This window comes from Rhea americana, unplaced genomic scaffold, assembly GCF_003343005.1.
Source record: "Rhea americana isolate MKP2758 unplaced genomic scaffold, rheAme1 scaffold_88, whole genome shotgun sequence".
Taxonomy (NCBI): domain Eukaryota; kingdom Metazoa; phylum Chordata; class Aves; order Rheiformes; family Rheidae; genus Rhea; species Rhea americana.
In genome coordinates this window covers 2,233,781-2,246,019 of record NW_028187066.1, presented here as the reverse complement: position 1 = coordinate 2,246,019, position 12,239 = coordinate 2,233,781, and the positions used below count along the sequence as shown (strand labels likewise).

Genomic DNA, 12,239 nt, shown 5'->3' with positions numbered 1-12,239 from the left:
CTCGCCACGCCGCGCCGCGGGGCAGCGGGGGAGGGGAGCGGACACGTGGAGGCCCGAGCGGGCGGCGGCACTCACTTGCGGGGCAGCCCTGGTCTTGCCCGGGGGCCGCCTGAAGAAGGAGGTGCGGGCCGTGAAGAAGTACTCCTCGGACTCCTCCTCCTCCAGGCTGCTGTAGCCGCTGCTCATGCTGCTGGTCCAGGTCATCGGCGGCGGCGGCGGCGGCGGCTGCTGCTGGGGCCCGGCGGCGGAGAGCGCCGTCCCGGCCGCCGCATGGGGCCCCGCCGCGGCCGCTCCTCTCCCAACGCCGCCGGGGGAGGAGGAGGAGAAGGAGGAGTAGGAGAGGGAGGAGGAGCTGCCCGGGCCGCTCCCCTCTGCCGGCCCGGCCGTGCCGCCCTTCCTGCAGCGCAACTTTGCGCGGGGCAGCGACGCCGCTGCTCGGCCCCGGCCGCCGGTGAGGGCGGGGGCGCCCTGCAGGCCCCCCGCCCCCGCCGGCACACACAGCCCGGACCCGCCGGCGGCGGGGAGCCCCGGCTGGCGGCGGGGGGCCCGGCCCGGACTCATCCCCGGCCTCCCCTCCTCTCTCGTTAATCACAAGCAGAGACAGCGCAGGGCGGCAGGGGGCTAAAGAAACCATTTCCCGGGCATCCCCGTGGTCCTTATCCGACTGGGCGCTCCTCTGTGGACAGAAGCGAACGGAAGGATAGATTACAAAAGTACTCGTGGCAAGCTGTAACGGAAGGGCTTGCCTCGTTTGTCCCTCTGGTAGTCTTCGAGTTTAAACTTTTTGCAGACCCAGTCCTGCAAAACAATAAAAACCTTTAATTCGCGCTGGTGGTGTGGGCGGCCAGCCTCTCCTCATGTGATCAGGCCCACAGAGTATAAAGCAAATGGGATTCATGGCCGCGGGCTGTGAGGCTGTGACTGAGGAACAAAGCTCCTGCGGATTCAGCGGAGGAGATTAGATAAGTACACAGATAGCAAAAATAGCTAGAACTGTAACTGGAAAACATATTTTAAAACACAAAAGTCCTGATAGGCTGCAGGGCATAAATCAACCTCAGTTACGAACGGGGGAAATGACAGAGAATCCCTGAAGGCCAAGCCGCTCCATATTTATCTGCTCCAGAGTTTCTCATATATTCCACTAACATATTTAGGGCTGGTCACTGTCAGAGACAGGATGCTGGGCTTAAGGTACAGCTTCCTGCAACTACACTGTTGCCCCAAAAGCAGCCTTGCCCTTCCTCCATGCAGTGCAACATTCCTGGTGTCTCCCTGTGKCCATGCTGGTGATCCTGGTGGTGACCACAGGAGCCACAGAAGCAAACACTGGGGCTGAAGGCACAGTGGGGAATCGGGAAGGAGGGCAACCTTCCCCTTCAGTGACAACATGGTCTTAGATTAGACAGATTTGGAATTGTGTATTTATCAAGCAGTGGTCTGCTCCAGTATGTCAATTCCTGTGGCCATAATATGCAGCTACAGATTTATCTGGGATGCCATGTCTCCTATTCSTTCCTTCTACCCCTGTCTCCATCTCACTGGCCCTTCACAACCTCCTAGACCACTCTATGCAGCTCTTCCTACTCTCAGTTTCAAATGAGGACTGGGTCTGTTTCTGTCCATTAGGTGCTTTCCCCCCACCACTTTGCATATAGTCTGCTATATATGTTGATAAAGACACCTCAACATACACAGAATCACACACAGAATGGTTGAGGTTGGAAGGGACCTGTGGAGATCATCTAGTCCAACACCCCTCCTCAAGCAGGGTCACCTACAGCATGTTAGACAGGATCACATCCAGGCAGGTTTTGAGTATCTCCATAGAAGCAGACTCCACAAGCTCTCTGGGCAACCTGTTCCAGTGCTCTGTCACCCTCACAGGGAAGAAGTTCTTCCTCACATTCAGGCAGAATTTTCTGTGTTTCAGTTTGTGCCTGTTGTCTCTTGTCCTGTCGCTTGGCACCACTGAAAAGTGACCATCCCCTTGACACCCTCCGTTCAGGTACTTGTACACATTGATAAGATCCCCCCTTAGTCTTCTCTTCCCCAGGCTGAAGAGGCCCAGCTCTCGCAGCCGTTCCTCATAGGGCAGATGCTCCAGCCCTCTGATCATYTTCGTAGCCCTACRTTACACCCTCTCCAGTAGCTCCATGACTCTCTGATACTGGGGAGCCCAGAACCAGACACAGTCCTTCAGATGAAGCCTCACCAGGGCTGAGTGAAGGGCAGGATCACCTCCCTTGACCTGCTGGCAACACTCTTCCTAATGCACCCCAGGATACCAGGAGAGATTTCTTGGCTACAAGGGCACATTGCTGGTTCATAGTCAACTTGTTTTCCACAGGACTCACAGGTGTTTCTCTGCAGAGCTGCTCTCCACAAGGTCAGCCCCCAGCTTGTACTGGTACATAGGGTTATTTCTCCCTAGGTGCAGGACTCTGCACTTGCCTCCACTCAACTCTCCAGCCTGTCCAGCTGCCCCTCTCTGAAGGGCAGCACAGCCCTCAGGTGTGTCAACCACTCCTCCCAGCTTGGTATCATCAGCAAATTTGCTGAGGAGGCACTCTGTCCCTTCATCTAGGTCACTGATGAATAAGTTGAACAGGACTGGCCCCAGTACTGACCCCCGGGGGACACTGCTATCTACAGGCCTCCAACTAGACTGCATCACTAATGACAGCCCTCTGAGCTCTGCCTTTCTGCCAGTTCTCAATCCACCTCACTGTCCACTCATGTAGCCCACACTTCCTGAGCTTGCCTATGAGGATGTTATAGGAGACACTGTCAAAAGCGTTGCTGAAGTCAAGGTAGACAACATCTATTGCTCTCCCCTCATCTACCCAGCCAGTCTTGCCATCCTAGAAGGCTACTGGACTGGTTAAGCATGATTTCCCTTGGTGAATCCATGCTGACTACCCCAATCACCTTCTTTTCCTCCGTATGTTTAGAGATGACATCCAGAACAAGCTGTTCCATCAGCTTTCCAGGGATGGAGGTGAGGTTGACTGGCTTGTAGTTTCCTGGGTCCTCCTTCTTGCCCTTTTTGAATACATCAGCACAATATGTCAAAAACATTAGTAAAACAACTTACACTGAGAACTAAGAGCAGCTATTCACTTGTAGAGCAAGGGAGAGATGTTTTTAAATCCTTGTTTTCCTATGAATTCTAAGTCTTCCAGCTCTTCRTGTTGAGTTTGGAATCTGGCATATTAGGCAGCATAACTTTTAAAAAACAAATCAGAGTATAATAGTGTGGGTGTGAATGTGCCAGATCTTGTTGGTACTGCAAAGCTTCAAGGTATTCAAGATAGTTTTAAATTGAATACCAAGTTACTTGAATGTAACTACAAGAGTATTAAAATGCTTAATTTAGACAAATGAAATTTGTGTTACCTGGTTTACTATGCCCRGTCTCATGCGGAAAGGAAGTACTAGAGATCTCCTGGCCTCTAAACCTAGTCAAGATCGCATAACCTCAATTTTCAAGGTTTTTGGATATAATGCCCCAAACAGTGACCATGATTTAAGTAGATTAAGGTTTTTAAGTGACTTAGGTGTACTGCAAAATGAGATTTGTGTTTCCAAACCACCTAGGTGTTTTTAAGTGCTATCTGCTGACACTGGACTGGCTCCTCAGCAACAGAAGGCATCGTGTGTATAGCTTGTTTGCTTAGCTTCAGCCTCAAAATGGATAGCGTGTGGGTGGACCCTGGCACTGGCAGGGAGGATCATTAAGACAATAAGCTGCTGCAAGGGAGCTTCAGCCCATCTGTGCAATATCAACTGCAAGACTTGGGCTCGAATTTGTGCATTCTGTGGCAGCAAGGCATAATATTTACCTTGTCTGTAAAGAATTATTTATACTGATATCACTGAAAGATTTAAAGTATGTGCAACAAAAACTGCTGGAAAAAATGTGTGTTCAAGTTCTTCATGATATATATTTCAATGGGGTCTGCTCTCAAATATAGCTTAATTTTAAACTTGCTAGCTTTGATGGGGTTCTCTTAACTTTTTGAGACATGATTCTGAATCCAAAAATTCACTTGAAGATACAAACAGATGTGAGGCCTCCCAATTTTGCTTTCCATGCACTGCAAACAAGATATTGAAATTCTGTCAAATATTCCACAAGGCTGATACTTAATTTAGTACCTATTTATTTAGGTACCACTATAATACTATAATTCAAGTATATKTTTTCTAATGAATTTTAAACTAATCTGGGTCATTTTATAGCTTGTAGATTGGTTAAGTATAGTACATTGTAGTCAGACCTGAAAGACTCTCAACTGAGGTATCTTTCAGAAATCCTGTATAAACTAATGATGTCTATAAACTGCATTATTGGGACAGTCATTCAACTTAATGAAGTTCAGATAAAGTCTGCCTATTTATCAGGCCTATATTTTATTTATGATACCACCAACAAGCACAGATTTTCCTTCTAAAGCACAGCCATATGTTGTCACTTGAGATACTACTACCTGGTCCATTCTAAACACAGGCTACATTATAATGAATATCRTGTACCCACTAAAATCTCAAGAAGCTTTAAAAGGAAAAATAACTCCCCCTCGGACATTTCCTTTCAGCTTCCATCTGTCACTGATTACTGTTCTTTTACATTATTTCACAGACTGGGTTGACGTTAGGCATCAAGGCACTGTCGTTGGGAGCTGCAAGGGGCTCTATCCTCTGCGGGTAGGACTCGGAAGGGCTACGTAACACACTGACATGTGGATTACACTTCCCCTTTGRATTTTACTCCTCCTCTCAACAGCGTATTTTTAAGGTCTCTGTCCTCCAATACTTTTCTTCCTTTTCAAATAGCTTTCCTAATTTTACCTAAGTAAGATCAGTCCAAAGCTTTTCATTTGCTTATTAAGTATTGCATTACACCTCAAGACTACCAGGCTTGGATTATTTTTGGTCCACTCTGACAAGCCTCTTAATTAGTCAGTGGAAAAAAAAAAACCCGCTGTAAAGTGAAAACAGAGAGCCACATCTCAAGATAAAGTTAATAATATACATTCCGAGAGCATACTTGTTCTTCTGGAGAATTAATGAAGCATCAGATAAAATAGCAAATTTCAAAGCCAAGAAAGCTGTCCAGCGAGAAAGATTTAAAAGCATATACAAATATTATCAGGCTCTCAATCAGTTACTCAGAGATATAAAAATCCAGTCCAGTGAGGAAGTGTGCTGGCTACCAATTATCATATGATCACACAGGCAACTGGCAAGAAGATGGAGACACATTTTTTTAAAGAGCAATTAAATTCAAATAGCAATCCATTCTAGTAATGCACTTGTGAAGAAAATGAGAAGAAATTTTGGGTTTTTTTAATAAAGCTTGATGACACAGAAATATAATCACAGAATATTTTTAAACTATAGCCTGCCCAAGCTAGTTAAAAGTAGWAACTCAAGTAATACAACCAAAAATAGTAATGGGCACTCTGTGTTCCAAAAACAAATTCTCATGAATAAAATTTTAATAAAAGGCAATCACAGGCAAAGATAAACCATGTGATATCCAGCTATTAGTTATGTAAGGGGAAAAATATTAAAAATCATTATTACATTCAGGGCTAAAATTCAGTTTTACATTACTTTGTGGTTTTGGAGAGTCACTTTAGAGAAATGAAACATCAGGTATAGCTTCCAGAAAAGTGAAAATTAAAGATGAATTTCTCAAATGGCAAAAAAGTGTGAATGACTTGATTAATCTGGTAAGGATTTGGACTTTCAACTACTATAACTGAAATAACTTTTAGAACCAGATACCGAATTTAATAAAGGCAGACTGTTCACAGGGTCTTGCAGTTTCATTGGTTTAATTGTATTAAAATAGTTGATTACTGTTTTTTATAGCAACCTTTTAGGTATTTGAGGACTGTTACTGTTCCCCTATTCTTTTCTTTTCCAGACTAAACACAGAGACAACTGATAAAGCATTGTATAGAGTTTACATTAATTCCATCGGCAACTGCATGGTGTTTACATGTTTCTAAAACATACCCTCGGCCCTCTGACACAGAAACTCAGAGAACTCGTTAAAATGGCAAATTTACTAAACAGTCACTTGCCTGGTAGCAGTGTGTTGACTCTCCAGGCCCATGACGCTCAGTGATGTACCCCAGGGTTGGTCTTATATCCAGATATTCACCCAAGTGTATCAAAAGGCACTGTATCAAAGGAGCATGAAAGCTAAAAGCAAGATACAGCACAGGGTTGGAGAAACCTGTAACATTTAAGACTAGGTTTCTACTTAAATAAAAACAGTAGCGTGGAGATCTCAAGAGAATCTCATTCCATCTTTCTAGCCACAAGGATAATAAGGAATTAAGCATATGCCTAAATTTTAAATATTTTCAAAACCTATTAGCCTATGAAATACTAATGCGTGACCTCAGTATCAGGGAAAAAGCAGATGGCTTGGCAGGTCTTGCAATCAGGCTAGATGCAGCCTCAGGGGTAAGGGAGGCGTTTATGGCTTCTCTCCTTTTCTATTTCCCCTGAATTTGGCGGTCATGCAGGCTCAGCCTACGAGGGTGTTCAGATGCTCCGGCAAGGAGGACCTGTGGTGGCCACGCAGCTCCCAGGGGGCCGGCAGCAACGTCTGGTGGGGTCAGCGCACTGAAGGGAAGCTGGACCTGAGCAGCAGGAGGGACAGGGTCAACCCAGCAACTAAACTTCCTCACCACCCCCAACCCCCTAACTGCTCCAGGGGCCCTTTTGGTCTCGTCGGGAACCTTGCAGTTCTCTCTCTCATTTTCTGCCTTTCATACATCTTTGCACGTACTGGCACTGACCCTGAAAGGCTTAACTGTGTACATAGTTTTATCTGTGATCAGTCCCTATGGACATAGTACATCTTAATATATGCTCGGGAGGGACACCAGCAAGTATTCATACCTAGTAGCACTTTGGATTTGGCTTGTTTGTAACATTTTACAGTGAAATATAATTATTCCATGATGTTCATGATGCAAATTATGATTGCATAGAAAAAGAATCCAAAAGACAAGTTGCAGAGGAAGAAATACAGAGTTTGTGACAGAATACCCTTTAAAATTAGAATAAGTAATGTARGGATCATGTGTTTTTAGTTTTTCTAAAATCCAATTGAAAACAGTGGTAATTTCAAATGATCAAAGCAAAGCAATAAAGTTGAAATACATCCAACACAGAACAGCCACTCAGGTCTGTAGTTTCCTTAGACCAGTAAACTTTCTGTTTACTCATTTCTTCCATTTGTCTTAAATTAATAGCTTAGGTCTGTTTAGTACCATTGGCAGCAGTGACAATTACACTTTGATTCATACTCAGTGACTTGTTAATTCAAGCAAGGTCATTCCAGCCACACAGACATGTGAGTRCAGACTGAAAACAAACAGGAGCCAGCAAAAGAGCCTCTCTCCATTTCCTTGTGAAAAAATGTGATGGGGACATGTACTTGCTATGACAGATACAACCTTAAACAGCCTTGAAAGGAATCCTTCTCTGACTCCTAAAATTCTTAATTCTGCTCAGCCCTGAAGACTCATCAGTGCAGCTCTTTTATCCAAAATCCTCAAAAAGAAAAGTATACTTGGAAACTAGAATGATATATGTAATCTTTTTCTTAGTCACATGTTCACACACTTGCAGTCCCACGCTAAATCCACAGTCTTGATCTATCATACTTAAAGTAATTGAACACAAACTAATAGGCCCCAGGACAAGTTCGCTTCTACTGTGCCATCTTGGAGTTTTGTGCTTGCAGTCATGAGGTTTACATTATCTTGAACAGAGATTAAAAAGGGGWCAGAAAGACGAGATTATGCTTGTCTCCTTTTTTATAATGCTGCAAACATGTGGCCACCTACCACATGCACAGCCTTACTGCAGTCAATGGAGCTACTCATATTTTTAAACATTCGCATAGTTTGGAGGATTGGGAACCTTCTCTTGATTCCAACCTAAAGTTAGAAAGGTACAGCTGTATCCTTCTTGACAGTATCGGAATTACCATCATCTCTATGTTAGATTTGACATTCAAGAAATAGACCTTTTCATCTCAAAAAGATTTGAATGTCATTAGATCCAGGTTACTAATGCGATGTAAGATTGGCCAGTGCCAGACTGCAACTGCAAGTTTCACCTGGGGAATACTTTTGCAGTTTGAAGATGCTGCCAGAGAATCTGGCCTTGGCATGTGGGAAGGGCACCAGCTTGCCACCGCAGCATCCTGCCCTCATCCCAAATCCTCTGGGACCAGCTGAAAGACTCCCATTGACTTTGGCGGGATTTGGATAAGCAAATCCTTTGCTAAGTGTGTGTGTGTCTGTGTGTGTGTGTTTTCCATATGTTTAATACTTTCTTGAAACATTTATTTGCATTCCAATTAGGCATAAGCACTCTCTAAAACTGAGACATTTGCTAGTAATGTTTCTTTCTTTCAATTCTGTTGACTATAAGCAGAATTATTAAACAGGTACTTTCTTGTCACAGTTATTGAAAAGGTAGATTTTACAATAAAAATGATGAACAAATATATTTCTATCATATGTTTTATGAGAGAGTTTCAAAGAGCTGTGCACATATACTGAGGCGAGCTTTGCCATACTCCTCACTCTCATTTCAAAGGCTGGGTTTCTGTGGCACAGGCAGATCAGGAGATGTGCCAGTATGAGTAACAGCTCAAAGCTGAARGCAGTGTTATTACATCTGGAAATCTGTTCCCCTTGGCAATGGCCCTTTTAGCTTTTGCTGTAGCCAGCCCTAGCAACTTCAGCTCACAAAGCTGTCAGCATTCAGATGTAGCTCAAGAGCCCCAACTCATCATCTCTTGTACAGTCCCATTGATGGCAACAGTCAAGCTCAAGCATAAGTTAAGACTGACATAAAGAAAGCTTAAAGGTCTAACGAGTGCTGTCATCTAATTCTCTGTAAGCACCAGGCCTTACCAGGATGCTTGCTAGAGCTGCTACATAGGAAAATACAATCCTAAGGAAATAGCCTATAATAAAGTGTACAGAAAACAGACATTCTCCTACTTTTAATTCTCTTCCTAATTGCTAACAGTATGTAAAAATACTTGGGGCAGTAAAATTAACTAGGACCTTCTGTTTTAACTATAGAAACCACAACTGTGGAAGCTCAGCATGCTTGTGAGTACCAGGAAAATGTGAGCCCTAATGCACTGTAGCTGCAATCTGATTCCCAGCATCTGTCCTAAAATCAGTAAATTGGTGGGGGAAGGGGCCTTCTGATCAGGCAATCAAGTCCACRTTGTCATTTCCCAGACAAAGAACAAGAAATTCTCATGACAGACTATGTAAGAGAGTATTTTTGTTCTGTTTAACAATAAGGCTAATCGGGATATATAGCAGAAACTCCCTAGAGACTGTGCACACAGGTTTAGGACTTCCTAGTAAATAATCTTGGCAACTGTCCATTAACAAAGATATCCCACAAAGACAGTACAGTTTGACAGGACAACAGGTCTGAGAACGTGTTACAGAAAGCTTCTCTACTCCTTCCAGTCCACCCTTAGCTGCCATCCGAGAAGATAAGCCGTGAAGTCCCATGCCCTATGCCTGCAAGCCAGCCCTGTCAGCTGAAACGCTGGGGCTTAGAACGCATCCGTCCGGGTTGTGTGTTCACACGTGCTCACACGCTCACCGGCTCATGGGCCCAGCAGGCAACAGAGGAGCTGCCGGTTGCTACAGTAAGGTAATGATTTTTTTTTCTGTGCCTCTGCAATGGTRCACGAGGTTAACATTTTTTGTTATTTTCAGTAGGATGTGACCACCTTTAAAAATTTCGTCCTAAGCCTGTCTTTTAGCTGTATCTCACTAACACCTTTCACATTTGATCCGTGTCCCATTCACCTGCCTAAGAGGTTCCTGATTCCCACATTTGCTGATATGCTCTTCCTTCTCCTCTGCAAGAGTAGCACTGCACAAGAAAAAGTGGAAGGGAGGTTTAAAGAGGGGACGCAAATGCAGCGGCTAGAAACAGTGGAAGTGAAAGAGATGCAAACAGGCCACAATACAAAACAAAGAATAAATGGAACATTTTGAAATAGGAATATGATTTTTCTATCCAGAGTTTCTGGAAATCTCAGAACAAATGACCAGGCAGATTTCTGGAAAAAGCAGCACACGTCTAGGAAAGCTGGGATTCCAGCTTTTTTCTGTATCCTGTTTCCATCCTATGTATGATTCCAATTCTAAGGAAAGATTTAGAAAAAGGAATACTAAAAAATTAAAAAGGAAGATTACAGGAAAAGTAAAATATATGAAAGGAGAGCTAAAAACACATATATATTAGGATTGTGAAGTTATTGGAGAACTAGAAAGGAGAAAAGCAAGCAAGAAAAATATGGTGTTGTGGGGTTTTTCTTTCAAAATTGTGGCATGGTGTACAAAGCATCTTGAATCCATAATTTAGCAGCTTTAAAATCAGCTTCCTGGCTTCAGATACCGAGGGGAGAGGAAAGGAGGAAGTCTATCTCTTACATTAAAGAGAAGTCCAGCAGAGCCACAGAGTGCAAGATCTGGTCCCGAGGTGAGAGGCTTCCTGCTTTTGTACAGCACCAGCACTCCTCTGCCTATGTTTTACCACGCAGCCCCAGCAACGCTTTAGGAAAAGAAAAATGACCAGAGGAAAAAACAACATTTACATGCAGCAGGAGCACCTTCACAGCCTGGGAAAAAGAAGAAGGGAGGTGGGGAGGCCCAGAAGGAGCTCCTTGTGCAGGATTTGCTCTGTGCAGCCTCCCCTGCCCCCACGGCTGGTCATGCTACCCCAGGCTGATGCAGTGCCAAGTTGCTTTTTTTAAAAAATCTTTTTCATTAATGAAAACGCCCTGCTTTACGCCTGCCTATTCAAACCCAAGCCAGCCTCCCACACGCTGTGTGGGTGCCACGTCCGAGCCCCTTGTTATTTCTCTAGCCCCCGGCATAGGTGGGTCACACACAGGCCCCAGAGGATGTCATCTCTCTGGCATTTCATGCACTTTTGCCTATTTGTTACAGATTGCCTTTTATATGCCGTACATAGTAATGCTCTATGACAAAAGATTTATAAGACTTAGGCCTATGCTGTCAAATAATTTAGCCTCCCAGGTGGTTCCTGAGCCTGGTGCTCTGACAACCAATGTTAGATGTTAGTGCGTTTTTGGGCCCTCTTTTAGTCAGTCAGCACATTACCTTCAACGCGAGACCCAGTTCTGTTCCCAGGGCTAGTTTGTTCCAGAARCCATTCATCTCGGCAGCACCCATCGCACTGCCTTCCTCTGCTCTTCATCATCCCCTCGAGCTGTCCCCACGGGTATTGCGCCCTCAGCCTCCCCTCATGCTGCCCAGGTGAGCTGAACTTAAAAAAACACCCATGTCATGTCTTAAATCTGCAGGTTCGGGGGTGCGGGCACACAGTCTGCTCTGCAAGGGGACACYTCAGGGAAACGCGGACGTGAGCCTGAGGCCGGGCATCGCTCCCGGGGATGGAGGCCTTCCGCAGCACAGACATACAGTCACGCCTGACTTAGAAGCTGTGCTACAGCTACTGATCAACCTTATTGGTCAACCTTATCTTTAAAAGCAAAACAATTAATTAATTTAATTTTACACTTACTGCTTATTTCTATATTAATTATAATATGCTTCTTTTGTAAAATCATAAAAAAACCACTATTTTTCCAAGCTTTTCTTGGATAATTATTCTTCATTGTGATMTGAAAAGGAAGGACCCAGAAATTTAATGCTGTTGTAATATGGCTGGAGAGAAAGGGCAGAATAACATGTAAAGAACAGGTTTTACATTGTAGTACTTTTAAATGTGAAATTTTGCCATCTGCAGGATGTAACAAAATCTATAGCGACCCTACACAGAGCCAATGTCTCTGCTATTTTCCCGCYACAATAGTGTCCAGACTCTGATGTCATGACCAAAGATTGATTTTTTTAAGTCTTTAAAGAGGTGTAAACTGTTAGCTTCTGGAAACTGAACGAAAATCTTAGTTATAAACTAAGGAAAYCCAAAGATATTTTTATAAAATCGCTTGTAATTGTTATCCAATCCTTTTCTTCAAACATGGTCATAGACTCACTACAGAAAAGTCTTATTTACATACCACTGTCTGAGAAATCCAGTGGGTTTAAGTTATACATGGGAACGAGGCCTTTCCAAAAGAACAGTTTGTATTCCAGCATTGCCTTTCTAGAATAGCTTGTATTTTA

General features: G+C 44.0%; 1 protein-coding gene across 1 annotated transcript in view; it reads right to left on the bottom strand.

Moving 5' to 3' along the window:
• RASSF3 (Ras association domain family member 3) overlaps nt 1-323 on the bottom strand; it is a 52,443-nt gene extending 52,120 nt beyond the window's left edge. The window contains exon 1 of the mRNA XM_085323836.1: nt 76-323. Coding sequence (XP_085179962.1) covers nt 76-204 — 129 coding nt within the window. The 5' untranslated portion in view covers nt 205-323. The remainder of the gene's footprint in view (nt 1-75) is intronic.
• Between the last annotated feature and the right edge of the window lie 11,916 nt (nt 324-12,239).